Source organism: Camelina sativa, chromosome 3 (assembly GCF_030686135.1).
Source record: "Camelina sativa cultivar CO46 ecotype springtype chromosome 3, ASM3068613v1".
NCBI classification, from domain to species: Eukaryota; Viridiplantae; Streptophyta; class Magnoliopsida; order Brassicales; family Brassicaceae; genus Camelina; species Camelina sativa.
In genome coordinates, this window is record NC_141882.1 from 2,020,425 (window position 1) to 2,039,672 (window position 19,248).

Sequence of the window (19,248 nt, forward strand, 5' to 3'; positions counted from 1 at the left end):
TTATAAATGTTTTGAGAGATGTTATTATAAGAGTGAAAAAGAAACAGAGTATATAACTGTTATAATTTGCGTTTGATATTTGGATGAAAATTAAAGAAGGTATTATAGTATACTATGTAACGTATAATAACTAGCAACAAATAATTGAGGCCAATTTATAAACGATGATCAGTCCTGTCTTCATCATGATGATGACATGGACGACAATAAAATATCCTATGTAGAAAAGTTCAAGTGATATACATTATTATCTTTTAGAATGGAGGGCCAAAGTTTTGTCTTTCAGATGAAAAAAGATACGTCTCGCTTTCTATTACTGTATAATGAATTCGAACTTAAGGAAAATAGTTAACATATATTAAAGTTATACGGTTTCTAACTGTAAATTACTTGGAAAGCAAACAATAACACAGATCATGCATTATATCTACACATACGCCATTTACATGAATGTGTGTATATGTTACTCCTTGTTTTTTGAAGACCGGTCTTTTCTTTGACCACCAAGAATACGAGAAATTTGCAAACCCCTACTAAACGCTTGGTTAAAGAGCATTCTTGTCTGAAACTCAGACACGAAAGGAAACCAAGCCAAAAACGCAACCGGTGTGAACAGAAGCAAGCCCATCAAGATCTCGTATCCTCGAGCTAGCGTCCTAACCGATGACCATATCCCTAGATGTTGGATCAGAGGCTTGCAAGCTTGTGCAATCTGAAGAGGACAAAACAAGTTCTAATGTCACAAAACCAGACGATACTTGGAATCTTAGAGACAAAAAGAGAAGTCTGATGATGGTGGAGAAAGACTTACGAGAAGCATTCCCCATCCGGTTGGCATGAAGGCAAGCATGCAGATGAATAAGTCTTTGATCGTTATCAGAGGAAGTGCGAGGAAAGTTATTAGAATCGCTACAAATGTGAGGAACACAAGACCCTTTATGATTCTGAACAGAAGCTGAAAATTCGTGCTGAATCTTCGCCTTCCAACGCCCAAACCCTGCAATGATCGTTACATAGAAGAAACCATCAACACTATGTTTAGAATCTGACAAGAAAAAGTAATTGTGAATGTGCGTAAAGATTCATACCTTCACTATCAGTAGAATGAACAAGATCACAAACCATGACGCTCCATAAACCTGAAAACAGAGTCATTATGGTTCAATAATCAAGGATTCACCATTCGCAGGGAAGTAGTTACCAGCTTAGCTTACCCAAAAGCTTTGATTTTTCCCTTTAAAGGTACTGAGGTGATACACAAGTCCGTACTGAAAGATGAAGAAGCGGAAGGCCAAAAAGATTTCAAGGATGATACCACGGACCCCCGAGTGTCTAAGATGCTCTAATTCTTTCTCCCACCAAGACTCCCAACTCTTCTCAGGAGGGACACCGATCCCTCCTCGGTTATATATCCATTTGTTCCAGTCTGTCCAGTCGTCAACAATCTTTTGCCACTCGAAACCAGACGGGTTGAAAAGGAAAGGAGCAAAGAGCCATGTCACCACCATGAACCATATGGAAACAGTGATCAGAATATAAGTAACCACACCCCTATATGATTGACCAAATATCTGATACACTAGTAGAAGAATCATTAGCTCGATGCCCTTCACGAAGTGACTACGGGAATAGAATCTATAGTTCTCAGCAAACTTCGCGTGGAAGACCACAAACCCGCGTCCAGTTCCTCTGTATTCCGCGCCTCCATGAAACAGCGTCCTTCCGTAATAATGTGTTTTTGTCCCGAGCTGAAACGTGAAAAAGACGGAAGCAAGTTGTAACTGCATCAACACAAACTCGATCAATGCGTTATGGAACCCCCTCTCAAGTCCAATCTCCATCATCATGGGCAAAGCCATCAAAAAACCAATCTGCACAAATGATTGAGAAGCAAGAGCTGCCTCAAGAGGCTTGTTGTTACGAAAAGCTCGTTGGTTGCTCAACCCTTCTTCAAGCCCACTAAGTACTAGATATAGCCGGCCGTAAAGAAACACATAAACCGTAAGCACGGTTAACTGTCAAAAACATAGACAATGGCTTCAGACTTGAGAAAGAAAAACAAATCTGCCATGTATCTATCTAGTGACCGAGAGATAAAAAGGGATATCTCAACCTACCATGGTACTGAAGTAGAACCCAATTGTGGTGAAATAACAAGACAGCATCCGGAAGAAATCAAATCGGTGTCCCAGTCTATACAGGTCGCGACTCAAAGTTTGCTCGCCGTTTCCATTAGCGATTTTTGCTTCAAACATTGAGATCTGGTTAAGACCCACATCTCTTCCTTTACCAACTTGTATATATTCATGATGAGTCACATTTCCTTCACGCAGAGTAGAATTAAAACCTGAAAGCAGTAGAGAAGTATGATAATTATATGAAGTAAGTAGATCATATGTGTGTCACCAGAGAAGAAGAGATCAAGCAAGTGCCTGCAAATATGTCTTCACTAAGATTGATGACTTTAGAAGCTTTGCAGATACCACCTCTGGTAAGGTGAAACAGCCGATCAAAGATATCTGGATGACCGTAATGGAATCGTACTCTGGAGCAGCAACAGAAAGAACACATTAATTTTGACAGTCACAGACTCAGAAGATTTCAGAACAGGGGAAAAGCTTACTTCAGGGGACTAGCTAGCACCCTTTGCCCAATCGTGACAAAGCTGTTCTCTTGATTTGACATAAACCATGCAAGAGACGACACACTTCACAAGAAACCACAAACGTAAGAGATCAATAAGTGCACTGAAACTTAAAATCTCGAAGACAGGAATAGAGTCATACTGTAGTACCTTCCAGTGAAAATATGCTCTCTAAGACCAAGAATCGTAGGACATCTTACGCCTCCATGCTTTTCAAGAAACTCTTGCAGCAAGTTTCTCATTTTGAAAGCTTCTTCCATGTAGTTATCCTATTTGTCAAATCTTTACAGGTTAAGAGTCTCCTAGGGTGATCATTCTTTTAATTAATCAGAAGCACAAATGAGTTTCATTAGCGACACATCCTAGACGAAAGAAAATTATCTAATGCACCTGGTTCATGTCTATTGTCTGCAACCCTTCTCCGCGTGTAAAAATGATAGCATGGTTTTGATTTTCTGGTTTTCCCTCTCCTAGTATAGCCGGTCCCGGGAGCTTGATCCGATAAATGAGCTGACAGAAAAGAAATATAAACTCAGACAGTCAGACTCCAGAAAATAGAACAGCAGCATCAATATCCTCTGACTTCAGTTCATAGGATTATCCTCTGACTTCAGTTCATAGGATTATCCTCGTCCTCATATTTTCGAAAAATAAGGAGCACCAAAATGTTAACCATTTAATTATTTTTCTCGTCTTATACCTGATCTAGTGTTTGAACACATTCAGAAGAATCCATTGGTTTGGTCTGTGGAGCAGCTTTCACAAGAGCAGAGTAATAAATTTTCTCCTCTGTGCCCTTATAACTTTCTTTATGTGTTTGCTCCACCTCATCTATATAGGCAACACGAATAGACGGATACCTGGCATAAGGAAATAGCAAGCTTAACTAATGAGGTTAAGAATTAATAACAAATCAAAGGAGGAGATCAAAGATGACAAATGAAGAAGTTACGTTGTCATAAGTCTCAATATGTCTTTAGCACGTTGGTCGCCAGATCTCTTATGAATACTGTACTGTTGGCAAGAAACCACAAAGGTGAACTTCATATCCGCAAGTGCTTGACATTGTGCCCAGAGTGACCCTCCGCTCTTTGATGCTTCTTCGCTGGTTGACTCAAGAGCCTTGTAGCCTTTCAATAGTTCTAAAAAAAAACGAAGGTAGTTTAAGGAATGCTTTCACACTTTCTAAGAATCAAAAGGAATCACAGCGAAGATTTCTTCAAGCACCTTCATCCTTTGCCATATCAAGGAAGGCCTGAAGTTCCAAAGCCTTTCGGTAATACATCATGCCTCGCACTAGTTGAAACAAGTTAGAAATCAGGCACAACAAGTTTATCAAAAGATAAATTCTTCAAGATAGAAAAATGAAGCAGATTTCATTCGATGAAAGATTAAGGGAGGAGGCTATAGTCTATATACCAGTTTTAGTCAGAGTTTGGCCTCTGTAAGATGCCCAGAGACGAAGCTCCTCTTCCAAATCCTCTCTTCCTCTTAGTTCTTCTTCGTTGCCACATTTAACTCGTTCCAAAAAGTTTGTCCATTCATCTGATGTAAGCCATGGACTCAGCTGACAGCTCAAACAAGATAACAGCACCATATGAAAAGTTTTAAACAGATTGAAAAGTGAAACCTGGGAAGATCTTCTGCAAGTAAAAAAGTATAGAGACTCCATCTTCGTTTTGCTGTTCTAAGCCATATATGGAGAAAAGAACATCCTCTGAAAAGTATGGTGTCAGGACCCTATGCAAAAGCAAATTGGGGGATGCTAAGAGATGTGTCTGCAATGAAGCAACTTTCGCAATGGAAAATGCATCCATAGATGAAGGTGCAAAAGATGGCCATAAATTAATTTGAAAGTGACTGGAACCTACGAGAAGGAAAGCATGTTGCGGATCTTGGGTGCAGCAGGCATGTCCATGAATAGTGAATTTGAAAAGAAAGTAAGACGCCTTCGAGCTTCCAAGTTGGACGGAACATCCATAGCTGACTCCTTGACAGTAAGCAAAAGATGAAGCCTCTTAATCTGCAAAAGAACAAAAAACGGAGGACATCGGACAAACCACTTAGACTCCCCTCATGCCCAAAGAGATCAAATGCACTACTGTAGTGGAAACAAGAATGAGATAAACGGAATAATTATTTTAAAGAAGAGACTTGCTTTTTCTTTCCACGCTTCTGTTTGAGAGTAAACTGGGAATCGAAGTTGGCTGAAATATTTGCGCTGTTGATGAAGAGGAGTCATGAAGTCGTACTTGACATAAGCTCCATTGTTGGCAGTCTCTAGTAAGCTATGGAATGGAGATTCTAAATCAGAGTGCTTAAAACGAAAAATGATTGATCACCTCGAAGACTGCTCATACAAATGGTCCTTACCTTGGGACTTCTTCTTCCATGATATCTCTAGTCACCACTTCTAACATGTTCAGCAAGACAATTACAATTTGATCCTTGTCCTCCTCCCTGTTTTGCAGCTGTTGCAAGTAGCCCAACCACAGTTATTTTCATGCTAAGCTTGGCACAGATAGTGATCACTGTAATGCTACAGTATGTACCAAATATTCGATTAGCCGAACAAACTGGCCATACAGATCAGGAAGGGCACTCAGGTTCAGTTCTGTTAGCAGTGTTTCTTTCTCAATATGTACATCAATCTTGGAGAAAATGTCGTTTATGACCCTGTACAAGAACATATATAAGTTAGGAAAGGTTATGTAAGTCCTGAGTTGGAACAAAGGCATTGAATTTAAAAACTTACTGTCCTTCTCGTTCTCCAACAACTAAATAATTAATGAGATTCTTAAAAGAGGCATAGCACTCTCTAACTGCACAAGTCATGTAGCTGTCAACAGCCAATCTCTTTTTCAGTTCACGGTCTTTTCCGTTGCTGTCTTTAGCCATATCCAAAGCTATTGGGATCTATGACGTATAATCATGAATACACCAACATTTAGAATACAAAAACGGAAAATGTAACATCAGACGTAAGTCAAAAGATAAATCTTTACCTTACTAGCCAGTAGAAAAGGTGGCCACCGGATAAGATCCAAATCAGGGTCAGACCAATATGGCACAAGCAAAAGTTCCATTTCCCTGTACATTATCACAGAACTCTTATAGCCACATTTGCAATTACTTTTTCAAACGTGAATTGAAAGTAGAGTAGTTATAGGTTTTTGAACCAGGAAGCCAGAGAGGTGATTTCAGAGAGAGTAAAAGGCAGAGAAAGTAAGAGCGGCCAAGTGCTGATTTGGGTGAGACCAACATAAACACCAGGTACAGAAGAACTTGTCTGCATTTCAAGTTAGATAGTTGATGGGAGAGTGAGTTAGATTCCTGAAAAGACCAATCCGTTTAAGGTGAGTAGGACTTCCTCACTGTTCTTTTGAAACCAACGGTAATGTCATAAGACCCCAAATAAACTTTTAACTTCTAAGTACTACTCACCTTAAAATGATTAATATTTTCATAAATCTAACTCCCTTTCTCGTCAAATATATACCTTTGTAACACACGCAAGTTCATACTATAACTGGTGTTCATGTTCCTCACCTTCTATGGATGTCGGTCTCACTCAAATCAACACTGGGCAGTTGTTATCTCCTCTGCCTTTTACTCTCTTCTTTCTATCGAAGTTCATTTTCAGACGGGGATAAGAATGAAAAGATTCAAAGCCAAACCAAACCTATCACTAATCAAGTCCTCTTCTCGGAAACTACTGATTATTTTGTTCCACATCTGAGCAAACCGCGCCGCTTCCTTGTCTTTATTAGATGGAATCTGAATAGAAAAAGAGAACACAACCTTAGATAGAGCTATAAAAAACAAAAGGGTAGTGAAAATCACTTAACATAACAGAACCAGACCTGATCAAACTTGCGAGAGAAGGTCGCCCTAAATCCCTTTTTCTTTGTATCCTCGCTCTTATCATGTGGTACCAAGCAATCATTAAAGGCCCCTGGTATGGACTCAAATCTCGACCTCAACATTCCAAGTGTTCGGATCTGAAGTGAAAGAAAGTTCTTTTTAAGACACCATCTCTTGGAAACTAAAGAAGTGAGTGTATGCTTTTAAATGGACAACGAAGGCAACAATAAACCTCTCCAAGACGGCGGAAAGCTCCATTTAAACCTCCAACCAGAGTTGAAACTATAGCATACCATATTTGAGTGTCCATGAAATAAACCTGCATATAGAAGTTAGCATACAACAGAGGAAACCATAAGAACAAAAGAAGATATGGGAATGAACAAGTATGTGCAAACTCACGAGAATAACTGGCGACCAGAGCGCAATGACGACGCCTATATTACTCTTGGCTGCAGAAACCAAAGAAACAACGGCAGAGTTATTTCATAAAACATAAAACAGCATTATGCAATAAGCAAATCCTTATATTCTGTTATCCGTTACCATGAGGGAAAAACTCATGCCAGCTGTAGACGGATATATGGATTCGCATTATATCTTTGGTTGGACCAACAAGGGGCTTAATCTGCATCGAAGACGGAAAGCATGAAAAAGTTTACACTCATGGATGAATGACATTAGAATCTTAATGGCTGTTAGTAGAGAAGATCGCGTTTCCAACTTCCAAATAAAAGTTTCTTGCATATTGCTCATGCTAGACAACACAACACAACAATACGATAAAATGTGATACCTCAGCGTAATAACTGAATGCCAGCTTCGAAATCAGCAAAACGATCCAAAACATTGTGTACCTAGTAATCATTTGCGCATCATCATTAGTAGATGCGCAAAAAACAACCAACATTCCGACTTATAAGTTCTAGAGTCCTTACTTGAAAAGTGACAAGGCGCTCTCATGCATACCCCTTCCTATATACAGACGAGGCTGTATCACAAAGAATCACGATAAGACCACCTTTTTAGTTTAATATTACGGACTTAAATATTCAAAATAAAAACACATGAATAAATTACCTGAGACCACCACATCATCAGCATCATTATCTTAAAGTCAGACCTTTCAAGATAACGCCGAATGAATGGAAACAGAAAAAGCAACGCAGAAAGCATGTTTGGGGATAAGTAGATAAGAATAGCCACTATGAAAAGGGAAGGTGAATTATGGCTGTGTCCCCCAAACCAATTCTTTATGGTCTGAGAAAAACCAGAAGCATCTTTTCGACTGTATGCGTAAGTAACTGGCATGACCACAGCCCATACTGCAGCCGCACCAACCTTCAAGACGTATCTGAGTTTCACATAGAGTGACATGCTATGTCTTGCCTTCCAGCTGAGGGCTATGTCAAGGACAGCTGCAATATAGAAGTCCAACAATTAGAAAACTCGAAGTAAATTGTCATGAAACCAGAAGATTGCAAAGGTCAGACCAATAATTGGTAGGAATACATCATATTCCGAGAGGACACTAAAACAACTATTTCCCTCATAACAGAGGATCCTAAACAGAACTACTATGCATAATCACCTTGTGCAAGCTTTAGTATAGCTGCTGTAATGAAGACGCTCAAAACCTTTAGGAAGACATCACCCTGAAAGATGGCGCTCAACTCTCCGGATCCATTCCATGCAATAACAATCATTGCCTAGACAAAAAGTGATACATTAAACAACAACAAAAAAACACAAATTTGAAAGACAAACATACTAACTACAATATTTTGGTACCTGCAAACACAGGATATAAAAGCTCCACATTCTATCAAAACTTCTAAATATGTGCCAGAAGGAGCGTATCTCGACAAAATTGACTTTGCCCATCCACCGATCTCCACTACTTGATTTTATCTGTAGCATTTCCAGAATCAAAAAAATTGTAAGATACAAGAAACTGATGCAAATGAAGTAAAAAAAATGTACTGGTTGAAATAACTTTAAGACACGACGATCATTTTAAGCTGATACAGCAAGATTTATCATAACACTTAAGATTACAAGTGTAGAATCCATTGGACCAATCAATGCAAAGATTTGCTAGCATAAGCAGAAAATACATATACAACCCAATTTTTAGTCTCTATTACCCATACCTCACTTCTTTCAACTCGAAGTTCTTCAGCTGTTCGACAAAAGAAATCAGCATCGGCCCGCATAGGCCAGCCTAGACGAAAACATCGAATTGACCTGCATAGTTTCTGTAAGGATCGGATAGCGTGACATTTCAAAAAGGTTATAAGATTGTTATCTGCATTTACCAAAAATATTCATTCAAGTCATCATAGTTTCTCCACACAGAATGCTTTGACTTTCCTCCTCTACTTCTCTTTGCTTCCTGTAATGCACAAAGATCTAGATGAAAAAGAAAAAAAAAAGGTAGATTGAAGGAAAGCTTGAAAATTCAAGATGGCCACAACTAGAATAACTGAAGGGAGGAACCTTTGCTATCGTCTCATATATTGGAGTAACTACTTTCTGCAGGAAAGCTTCTTCGTCACCACCATAAGCTGGCTTTACATGCTCCCCTGTCATGGGACTAACACTACCAGCCAACATACCATACAACTCGAAAGCCATCTGAACACAGAACAGATACGGAAAATCATAATTAAACTTAAACAGCTATGAATATGTTCACAGATAACTAAAACTTTTACTAACTAAAGTGAATCCATACATGGTGATATATATAACAGAGGCATTCTGGCATGAATCTCAGGTTAGCAGCTTCTCCCCATATTAAAAGATAAAGTCCCATGTAGAGCAATTTACGTTGTTGTACCTCTTGTTGAATAGTCGGCAACCTTTCAAGTGCCAACAACAGGATAAGCAGACAGAACGTATGAGGCATATAATATGCAGCATATGTTTTCAAATCTATGAGACATTAAAACAAGGAACCCTCACCAAAGGCTGCTTTTCCGACCCAAATACTTGCACCACTTTTTGTAGTTTCTGAAAAGTTTCTTCATCACTATGGTCAAGGCACGATCATCCAACTAGAGCAAATATTGAACACAAACACTTAGTGCAAGTAAAACTGCCTAGTTAGAGAGCAAACAACGATATCATCACAAAATGCATACCTTTGGTTGTTGTTCAGGTCTTGGAAATTGTCGAATGTGGACATTAGCAAGTAACAAGATCAAGTGCTCTCTTTGATTCGAAACGTTGTCTTTCTGCAGTTTAAAGGTTGAACAACATTCAGTACAGACTTAAACTTTAAGTCAAATAATTAAAACACGATATTCGCTAACATCACCTGAAAACCAAACATAGACTGAAGCCAGTCTAAAATGTCTTCATCAAGTTTCTTCTTGTGACCTGCTGCCCATGGTAAGCCCCTTGTGTTTCTAAGAGCGGCCACAGCAGCTTGTATCTGCAGAACAGTATTCAAACAGATCATGTGGACTGAAAGAAGCAGAAAAATATTAGGTAAGCTGAGAAGGTGGATAACCTCAGGCAATCTCATTATAGCTTGATTCTGACTATCAGGGTCGAGGGGAAGTATATTGTAAGGCACGTAAATCTGGGTTTTCTCTTCGACCTTATTGTGCGTTTCCAAAATCTACAGCAGATAAAAAAGAATGATCAGAAACAAATTTGATAATCCAGATCACAACAGTTTCAAGATGTTTTTCCAAAGCATTAATAAAGATCAGCATCATCACCTCATCAGCCACTTCCACATCTTCTGTTTGATTAACAGCCTTCAAGACTTCAAAGAGAACGGCAGCGGTTTGATAGGCCTTTGTAAGTTGAGCACTAAGGTAAATATTGTAATATGAATGAATAACTCAATAAGAGCAAGTTATAAGGAAAACCGAAAAATTGGAGGAATCAATATCATCAAACACAAACCGGTCAGCTATATCAGCAGCATTAAGCAAAGCTTGGATGTATTTCTTGTAGTAGTGTTGATAGAAACTCTGCATTTCACGCGCATCACTCTTTTGCCTTCCTGCCAAAGTTGTTTCATTCTCCTGGAGAAGCAATCAGAAACATAAACTACAAGTGTTTAACATGTAACACCACAACATGTTACAGCAGAATCATACAATTTGTTGAAATCCATTTACCCTTTCTAATCGTTGAAGAAGTGCGGTCTTAAACTGTCTCACACCACGTCCACCTGAAGTTGGATCAAGCCTATGTGCCTTCTCAAACGCGTAAAACCGACCTGGTAGCATCATCATCATCATCATCATCCACAATTTTCAAAAAGCTCATTTAAGATGATCAATCAGAATCAAGTTTCGAAAGTTGGTTAAACTCACAAAGGTAAGCAACACGTGGATTACTAGCTTCAACTTCATTAGCCACACGAAGAATGGGAGCAATCTCCACTAAAGATGATGGAACCACTTCACTATCAAGCATAGCCTCTCCTAGACTACCAACAGTCTGAGTCCGCAGAATCCGCCTCTGTGGCGGAGGCGGATCAGGTTCCCTTCTTTGAGACATCTTCTAAATCACTTCAGAAGAATCAATCTGAGCTACCAAAGTAAACCATTTAGTCAAACAAAGAAAGAGAGAAGACAAGAAGAAGGGTCCAATTTTTAAGTATAGTAATTGAGAAGCTAATTCTGATTCATCCTCACAAAAAGGAAAAAGAAAATATCACTGTAGGCGCAATGAACGGGAAAAAGCTGTTTCCTTTTTTTTTTATAAAGAAACATAGAAAAGATCCAACCGCGAAACCCAGTAGTAAAGTAGCCGACGATGTAAAGCGCAAAACAGATACTTTAACAATCCAATTCAACAAATCCATAGCTAAATTACAAGATACTTGTGGTCCTAGAGAAACATAAAAAGGATTCAACTTTCCAAGGTTAAAACGAACACGATTGAGAAAGCTCCAACTTTGTTTTTGTTTTTTTGACAAGGATTGAGAAAAAGCTCCAATTACAAGACCTAGAAGACGAAGCATCCAGTCTCTCACTCAAATAGGGGAAGCGAAACGCATAATCAGGAAAAGACATCCAATTTCATTATCTCGGAGTTGAAGAAAACGAAACCCATAATCAAAAAAAAAAAAAGAGACCAGAGAGAGATCTAAAGCATCACCTGACGACAAACAGAGGAAGAGAGAGAGAGAGAGAGAGAGAGAGAGAGAAGCAGAGGAAACCCTTGAAGATCTAAAACAGCATCAGATATGCGACCAAGCTACAGCGGTATTACAAAAAAAAAAAAAAAAAAAAAGCAATCATCTTTGTTTCGAGCACTTAATTAAAACGAGTCTCCGGCGAGATAACTCCGGAGAGAGGGAGAGGAAAGCAACGGCTACAAGACAGGCGCCAAGTAAGTTTCTGTAAAGGTAGACCTTTCCTTTTCTGCAGCTTTTCTTTTTCTCCAATCATATTCTGCCACGTCATCCTTTACGTATTATATAACGTCATATCTTTATTTTTGGAAGCTGCTGGGTCCTTTTCCTAATATATAAGTATATTTGTGTAAACAATTAAAAATATATATATTATAAGAGTTTTTTTTTCTCTTTGATAAATTAAAAAGAGCTCATAATAACTTTATTTAATTACTTAAGCTTCATTATTTTTTTTTCAGTCATGATAAAAGTGTATTATTAAGGGTTTTATAGTTTAGTCATGTGTGGGGTTGTTGAATTCAGAGATCATCCTCCAACTTTATCTTCCTTTCGAATTTCCAAAATAATAATAATTAAATAAATAAGGTTGTTTAAAACACTAATTAGATAAGATGAATAAACAAGTAATCAGTTTCTCGCGTCAAGACAAATATTTATGATCATAGAGGAGTATTAAAAAAAACAATTGTTGTATCAAAGTGTCACGTCGAATTTGTCCATTAGTCTCAAAACCACTGATGTTGAGATATTTTATTCCTGCTAAGATGCTCACTATTGTCCAATAAATCACACGTTGTTATCTAGTATTTAATAAACTCATATAATGCTATTACAGTTTCATTATCACAATATGACTTTATTTGGGGGTATTATGCGATGAGTTTGTGGTTTAGATTCAAAAAAAGCAATCTAAGACTCAGTGGAGATACTGTCTCCTTTCCATTTATTAGTATACAAAAATTAATTCTAAGCTTTTTTTCTTCCCAACCTTTCAACCAAAATAAAGAAACTTATTAGGAAAAATCAAACAGATAATTGCTCAAAAGTTCAAATTTTGAGTCATAAAAGAAACCAAACATGAAATTGCAAGTAGGACCTTTTTCATCATGCCTCTTTAGTTAAAGAGACACAATAATGGACCACTCTAGACCCCTGGCTAATATATAAACTATATCAACATTTACGTTTTCACCATTTATATGTTTACTTACGTTACATTATATATTGGTCGCATACTCTCCGCACGTCATTCTTTTTCGGGTAACTCCTCTTTTAATAAATTGTAAATGATTACTATCCCCTACTCTTTTTCGCGTTACAAGTTGTCATTACTTAAGCCTATTGATGCTTGTGACGTCCGCAGTTACGGAGGTCTGCAATTTCCCATCCATTTCCATATCCTGTATCTATATAAATACAATTGGGTTGACAACAAAACATCTGTGGATACTTGTAAGTTGTAATTCTTTATTTCTTATACAAGTACGTACTAATATGTTTATCTTTATATATTACCAATTCACTTCCAAAAGATATGCATAAATATATGGTGACAGAGAGCTCAACTAACATGCTGACGTTTTGTTTCTCTCGTTTAACAAGTTCTCACGTCAATTCTCTGTTTTTCTGACGTTTGAATCATTATACTATAAATTAATTTAGGATTGGCATGTGAAGATAGACATTAGACACAAACATTATCCCATATGCATAGAGCTTGTATTATCTTTTTCAGCAATTAACAATTTGAAAAAGGCAGTGTCAACTTGACCAAAATTAAAATTGCTTTGAGCTTCCTCTTTTTCTTTTTTTCCTTCAAGGGGAAATTGTTCAGAGAAACATTGTGACTCACTTATTATTATACTATATATTTCTAGAAATTCATGACTCAATTTATTGAATGAAAAAGGTGATTTCACATCATATCAGCAAAATTTGAACTTTTTTTGTCGAATTGAAAATTGACACTTTTAGTTTAAACAAGAAAAAGGTGAAATGTTAACTGGATAGTTTTGCATCAAATGAAGTTACTTAACAAATTTCTTTTTCCCCATCAAATAATTTTATGAGCAAATTGTATATACAGTAAAACCTCTATAAATTAATAATGTCGGGACCACAATATTTTATTAATTTAGAGAGGTTTTAATTTATCGATAATTATTAATTTATCGATAAATTAATAAAATATTAATTTATGAAGAGATTTTTTCATTTCCATAATTTTGAATATTTTTAATTAAAAATAAGATATTTTTGTTATAATTCACATTTTTATAGAATTTTCTTAATTTATAATTTCGATTGTCGTAATATTATTGATGTCAATAGTTTAGTAGATTATCCAGGTGAAAATAATAAATGGTTAGAAATTCAGAGTTTAGAAGAAATTGATGTTACTATCTTTTATGATAAGTCTGAAAAGATATTGTAGTATCTTTAGAACCATTTACACGTAAAAAAGCAACTATCGCGTGTAGGACGCTCCATAATTTTTGGATGCAATTTGAAAAAACAACACAAAATTTTGATGCAATGAGAAAGATTATAGAGGGGTTCCGATGCAAATTCAAGAATAGTCAAACACCAACAATGTCATATTTCAGATATGTATATATATATATATATATATTTTAGTTTATATCATTATTAATTTATAGTATTGATGGGACCATATTTTTACATAGGATTTCAAAAAAAAGTATTATCTTATTATTTTATCGAATTGTGTCATTTTTTACACCGGCCCAACTCGGGACTGGAAAAATTTATTAATTTATAGCGAGTATTAATTTAAAGAGTATTAATTTATAGAGGTTCTACTGTACATTGGTCATAAACTTATTCATATGTTCTTTTAAAAAGAATCATATAATAATTACATATTTTGCAAGCCATTTTTTCGTGTAATATTTGACTAGTCGCTAGTTCGTATTATTGGAAGACATTTAATGATCAACGTGGTCATGTAGATTGGGATATCCAACCATTAAGGCTTGATTCCATAAATATCATCTTGGATACTCTCTAATTGACGCAAAACTTTGCCGTCAAAAAAAGAAAAAGAAAAAACTATAAATGTCTAACCTGTGAAAGTATATATGTCTAAATGTCTCAGATCTGTTTGGGAGAGACAAAAAACTATTTTTTCTTATAAGATCACATGGGCACCTCACTCATAAGCTAGAAGACTTTGGGTGGGTTTTACCGACTGGCTTTATTGGGCTGGGTTAGATTTCAAGGAACTTGTGTCAATTGTTTTTGTCATGCACCGAGTTATGCTTGATTTTGGAACTATGTAACTAGAATAATTCCTCTGTTTCGAAAGTAGCAGAAAAAGAGTACATTTAAACGGTTTTAATTATGAATACATAATTTGTAAGACACAGAGCCAGTTGTATATATATAAGTTCATTAATCAATTTGAATGATACTACAAATGAAGAAAGAATTGAAAATTATCTAAAAAAACAAAAACACTTCATCCACCGGATTCACCAATAAATACTGAATCATATGATTCATGTATATAGTTTTACGATGGTGATGATGAAGGAGAGACAAGAGAAGAGGATCCCATGGAAGAAGGAGACATCTCGCCGCCTGCAGGCATGTCATGAAGAGTAGCCAGAATCCTACGGATGCTGATGGATCTCGCTGACCGGAAACTGTTAGCTCTCTTCATCGTCTTTGACGTAGAGAAGACACTCGAAGATTTAGAGAGTATGAGATACACAAGAGCTTGAATCAGAGCAAAAATGCTCACGTTCATTAGCATGCCTTCAAAGCTTCCTTCCATTGATATTTTTTAAAGATTTAGATCACAATAATTATTGGTCCGTTGACTTTTTTTGTTGTTGTCTTGAGATCTATGAGTTAGAGATTGATGTACTAATCAGGCAAAGTCGTTTGTTTAAATAGAGATCGAAGGAGAAGGTGGTCTTATTTGACCAGAGGCAGAAATGTCGAAGCTACGATGAAAGGAGTTTCCATTGTAAACTTTGAATCTTATCTGGTCAAAGTAGACGTGAGTTTTTTTATTTATTTATAATAAGCCAAAACGACAAAGATCATGTTGTTTTGTACAACATGTGTTAATTATTACATTTTCAACTCAATGACCAATAATAACTCACATGCACATGAAAATACGTACGTGCGTGCGTAATATATATAACTGTGTAAAGATTTAGAGCATATACCGTATATACTTACTTTGTAAACGTGTACAATCCAGTTAGTACTCTCTAGTTACTTCAACTGGGGTTCTAATACATTATATTTTCAAATTGTGATCAATTAGTTACTAAAAGTAAAACCTTCTATATAGATTATTCAATTTATTTGCCCACAAGCATCATGATATCCAAACAATCTCTGCCCTTTATCAAACAGAAATTAACTAGCAAACAAATATTCCGCTGCTACTTGATATATAGAGAATTAGCAATGACCATCATCAATCTTTGAGAATAGTCCTCACCACACGTTGATGTCCCAATGGGTTTCCAGGATTAATGTTTCTGCACCGTTGCTCCCTCGGTTTACCGGTATTGTTTCCGGTCACCGCTGATGAATTCTTCACCCCACGACATTGTTTCATGTGCGAATGCATCTTCTCGGGTTTAAATAACTTCCCACATTGCCTATATTGCATATTATGAATTATTAACCGTATGTATAATAAAGTTTCAAACATGAGGAGTGATGAGATCAAGAGGGCTTACGCGCATAATGGAGCCATAGAAGGCTTGCTTGGAGTAGCCTTCGGTTTACAAAACTCTATTGTCTCCTTCATCTTTATGCCACTCCACTCCTCGAAGCTTTTTCTATATATTAAAAAGAAAAAGAATAAAAAAAGCAACGGCGTGTTACCAATTTGAGAGATTATTATTGTAAATAGTGTAATTATAATATATTATACTAATTTTTTTTAGGTGCCAATGATATATATGATACATCAGCTGCTACAAAAGTAAAGGACTATTAATTAATGAATAGATTTGGAAACTAGTAAAAAAAGATTAATCCCAATCATATATGGCATTCCATTAATAGCTTTAACGTAAGGAATTATAAAGTAATAATAATTAATTGAATATAAGAATCAATATGACTACTTTGGAGCGTACCGAGCATTGTGCTGTTGGTAGTGTTGGTATCTGCGTTCGTTGTCCCAAGCCGGACCAAAAGCCCCAGACGCAGATTTGTTCAAAGGCTCTAAAACGGCGTTGTTTTTATCCAAACCACCACACTTCATCAAGTTCCGTAACACGTGAGAGGTACGTAGGCTCGAATAGCTCTTACTCTTAATGTAACTCGAAGACGACGTCGTTGATGACGATACACTAGGTCGACCCGACTCGACATCGTTGCCCGACCCGTTTTCCTTAGAACCGTCTCTTTCGCCGGATACTTTTTTCCGATCTGGCTTCTTAAGAACCGAACCTTCTTCGTTCGTTGTGGATTCCTCGGTGACCGTCGACGTTGCCGCCGTCGATCTCTGAGAGCAGAACACCGGAGACTCTTTATGGATCTTCTCTGACGTTAATTTCGACTCCTGGAGTTTTCCTTCAGGGTCTTCTCCGCCGTCAACACTATTTCTTACGCCCCAAGCTTTGTTCTCCTCTGTTTTTTTTTTGAAACCCTAGTTAAGAACCCTAATAAACCAATTATGAAATTTTATTGATATTCACGTGCGTGTGACACATACCCTTCGGAGAGCTTAGTAGAATCTCAGATCCTTTGAGGACATATTCATTATCGGAGATTGGAGTAATCAGATCGTCGTCTAATAAATCTTGCCATACATATCCATTCTTGTACCTCCTGTAATATTATAAATCGATAAATATCGTAGTTAATAATAAAATTTCACCAGGAATGTGAAAAATCAATATTTTAATCAAAGTTTACCTCTTACAAGACCAACAGAATGCGTCAGGCATCGCATCGCCTCGTGCGTCCGCTAACCATCTCTTCACATCTGCGTTTTAAACACACAGTTGAGACCGAGAGTGATGATCGAAATAGAAGAGACTGATGATATTGATAGATTTATTAAGAAGAGAGGATTAATTAACCTCGAAGAAAGACTCCATTACGAGAGAGATGATGAACACGCAAGAGATGAGGATGGTCAACGTGACCGGAACGGCTAAGGAAATAAACTAAATTCACTCTTCTTACTTCTCCTCCTCCACCATTACTTTCCATCTCTCTTTCCTTTTTTTTTTTGTTCTTCAATTTTATTCTCTGTGTGTCTTTTCCAAAAGAACTTATATAAGCCAAAGCTACTTATAGTCTTTTTAAACAATACGAAAAAACTCTCAAAGAGTTCAATTCTCCGCTTTTGAGACAAGAAAGATACAAAAGATCGGACTAAAACAAGGGCTTTCGTTCTCTTTTGTTAAGTCACACACCCTTTTAAATTGATTTGTAGAGAGAAAATTTTAGCTTATTCCCAAAAACAGAATTGAATTTTGAATGTTTTATTAAAATATTTGAGTAATCAAAAAAGACAAAAAGAAACATTAATGAGACATGTTTGTGGAGACAAAACCAAACATACGCATAGATAGAGATGAAAAAGTCTTTTGCGGATTAACGGAAACCGCACATTTCTCGGACGACTCCAAAGAACAAACATAGGGTTTCGAGATCACTTACCTTTTGTTTTGTTTGATAAAATATGTTTTTTTTTTCTTTATATTTTTCCCCTTTTAATGTTACGTCAAGGCATAAAAATCTAAAAATTTGCTCAAAATAACTTTTAAGTGAGTAAAGGAGAAAGAAAAAAAAAGGTTTATTAAGAAGAGATCTCGTAGGAGAGATTTATGGGTTATAGTTAAATTGGTCTTAGTCTTTGTAAAACGAAATATAGAAAGGAGATAGTTCATTCAGCAGATTTATCGTGATTTAGCAACTTAAAATAAAAGCAGAATATTAACGTATATGGTATATGAGATTTCTATAATATCCCATTTTTAATTCTTACCCATAACGACAAAATGACAAAAAAGCATAAACAAATCCCGAAATTTGTTATCTGTACTGAATGTTGATTAGTCTCGGGATATGGAATCGTTGATGGATAAAATAAAATGATTTTTTGCTTGCAGAGAAGAAAAACAAAAAAGTTTTTTCTACTTTTTTTTCAGTTTTTACAACTTTTTTGTTTTTCTTCTTTTTTTTTTTTTGATGGCAAAAAAAAAAAAAAGAAAACAAAAAAGTTGTAAAAACTGAGAACATTTTTATTTTTTTCCCTCCAACATAGTATGATTTTGGAAGATAAACTATTTTATTTACAATATTTGAATTAATTAGAAAGAGTATACTGTATATCCATTCAATTTAAGCATTGTAGTAATTCGATCGTTTTTAGTATATATAGTATCAACTATCAATGAAAATTATACCATTTACCACTTGTTTTGATTTGGGGAACTAGAAAAATTATACTAAAAAACTTTTGTCTTTTGAAAATTAAATAACCTAAGGTATATGCAATCAATTTTGTATTTTTTTTTTTTAAACTAAAGGTTAATCATGTAGTATAACAGAATGGATTAAA

The 19,248-nt window shown here is 36.2% G+C and overlaps 3 protein-coding genes across 6 annotated transcripts; all 3 read right to left on the minus strand.

The window, feature by feature from the left end:
- Window positions 1-273: 273 nt before the first annotated feature.
- LOC104763378 (callose synthase 1-like) lies at window positions 274-11,871 on the minus strand. Of its 4 annotated transcripts, none has more exons than XR_015594924.1 (43): window positions 11,636-11,871; window positions 10,846-11,059; window positions 10,648-10,748; window positions 10,430-10,551; window positions 10,240-10,333; window positions 10,026-10,136; window positions 9,831-9,947; window positions 9,655-9,747; window positions 9,476-9,567; window positions 9,246-9,372; window positions 9,008-9,145; window positions 8,827-8,903; window positions 8,662-8,755; window positions 8,300-8,419; window positions 8,100-8,217; window positions 7,589-7,926; window positions 7,447-7,499; window positions 7,305-7,365; window positions 7,055-7,136; window positions 6,911-6,960; window positions 6,741-6,827; window positions 6,508-6,645; window positions 6,327-6,421; window positions 5,650-5,734; window positions 5,400-5,560; window positions 5,197-5,320; window positions 5,018-5,115; window positions 4,803-4,932; window positions 4,516-4,667; window positions 4,275-4,422; window positions 4,064-4,189; window positions 3,872-3,940; window positions 3,597-3,786; window positions 3,345-3,504; window positions 3,035-3,154; window positions 2,795-2,913; window positions 2,624-2,707; window positions 2,433-2,545; window positions 2,118-2,347; window positions 1,215-2,015; window positions 1,089-1,139; window positions 812-997; window positions 274-712 (listed from the first exon to the last, which is right to left on the minus strand). XR_015594924.1 is itself a non-coding variant. In XM_087507928.1 (43 exons), exons 2-43 carry the CDS (start codon window positions 11,030-11,032, stop codon window positions 464-466), a joined length of 5,853 nt encoding a protein of 1,950 aa, XP_087364054.1. In that variant the 5' UTR covers window positions 11,033-11,059; window positions 11,636-11,871; the 3' UTR covers window positions 274-463. The 4 variants fall into 4 exon arrangements, 3 of the variants coding, with proteins under 3 accessions (XP_087364054.1, XP_087364056.1, XP_087364055.1); XM_087507928.1 differs by having other exon boundaries at window positions 4,275-4,384; XM_087507930.1 differs by lacking the exons at window positions 8,100-8,217; window positions 8,300-8,419; window positions 8,662-8,755; ... (10 more) ...; window positions 10,846-11,059; window positions 11,636-11,871 and adding an exon at window positions 5,824-5,933 and having other exon boundaries at window positions 4,275-4,384; window positions 6,194-6,421; window positions 7,589-7,714.
- Window positions 11,872-15,070: 3,199 nt separating this feature from the next.
- On the minus strand, window positions 15,071-15,639 carry LOC104763384 (uncharacterized). Its single transcript, XM_010486765.2, has one exon. The coding sequence runs from the start codon at window positions 15,472-15,474 to the stop codon at window positions 15,211-15,213; it is 264 nt and encodes an 87-aa protein (XP_010485067.1). The 5' UTR covers window positions 15,475-15,639; the 3' UTR covers window positions 15,071-15,210.
- Window positions 15,640-15,978: 339 nt separating this feature from the next.
- On the minus strand, window positions 15,979-18,224 carry LOC104763394 (protein SOSEKI 1-like). Its single transcript, XM_010486772.2, has 6 exons — window positions 17,759-18,224; window positions 17,592-17,661; window positions 17,389-17,504; window positions 16,808-17,303; window positions 16,403-16,504; window positions 15,979-16,321 (listed from the first exon to the last, which is right to left on the minus strand). The coding sequence occupies exons 1-6, from the start codon at window positions 17,889-17,891 to the stop codon at window positions 16,135-16,137; spliced, it is 1,104 nt and encodes a 367-aa protein (XP_010485074.1). The 5' UTR covers window positions 17,892-18,224; the 3' UTR covers window positions 15,979-16,134.
- Between the last annotated feature and the right edge of the window lie 1,024 nt (window positions 18,225-19,248).

Excerpts from the sequence above, each read along its gene's own strand:
- LOC104763378 (XM_087507928.1), bottom strand. The coding sequence starts at position 11,032 with ATGTCTCAAAGAAGGGAACCTGATCCGCCTCCGCCACAGAGGCGGATT. Across the intron at positions 7,137-7,304 it reads CATTCAGTTATTACGCTGAG|ATTAAGCCCCTTGTTGGTCC; the intron begins GTATCACATTTT and ends TCTTCGATGCAG. Across the intron at positions 6,961-7,054 it reads GCATGAGTTTTTCCCTCATG|CCAAGAGTAATATAGGCGTC; the intron begins GTAACGGATAAC and ends TGGTTTCTGCAG.
- LOC104763384 (XM_010486765.2), bottom strand. The coding sequence starts at position 15,474 with ATGGAAGGAAGCTTTGAAGGCATGCTAATGAACGTGAGCATTTTTGCT.
- LOC104763394 (XM_010486772.2), bottom strand. The coding sequence starts at position 17,891 with ATGGAAAGTAATGGTGGAGGAGGAGAAGTAAGAAGAGTGAATTTAGTT. Across the intron at positions 17,505-17,591 it reads TTCTGTTGGTCTTGTAAGAG|GAGGTACAAGAATGGATATG; the intron begins GTAAACTTTGAT and ends ATAATATTACAG. Across the intron at positions 16,322-16,402 it reads TCTATGGCTCCATTATGCGC|GCAATGTGGGAAGTTATTTA; the intron begins GTAAGCCCTCTT and ends TATGCAATATAG.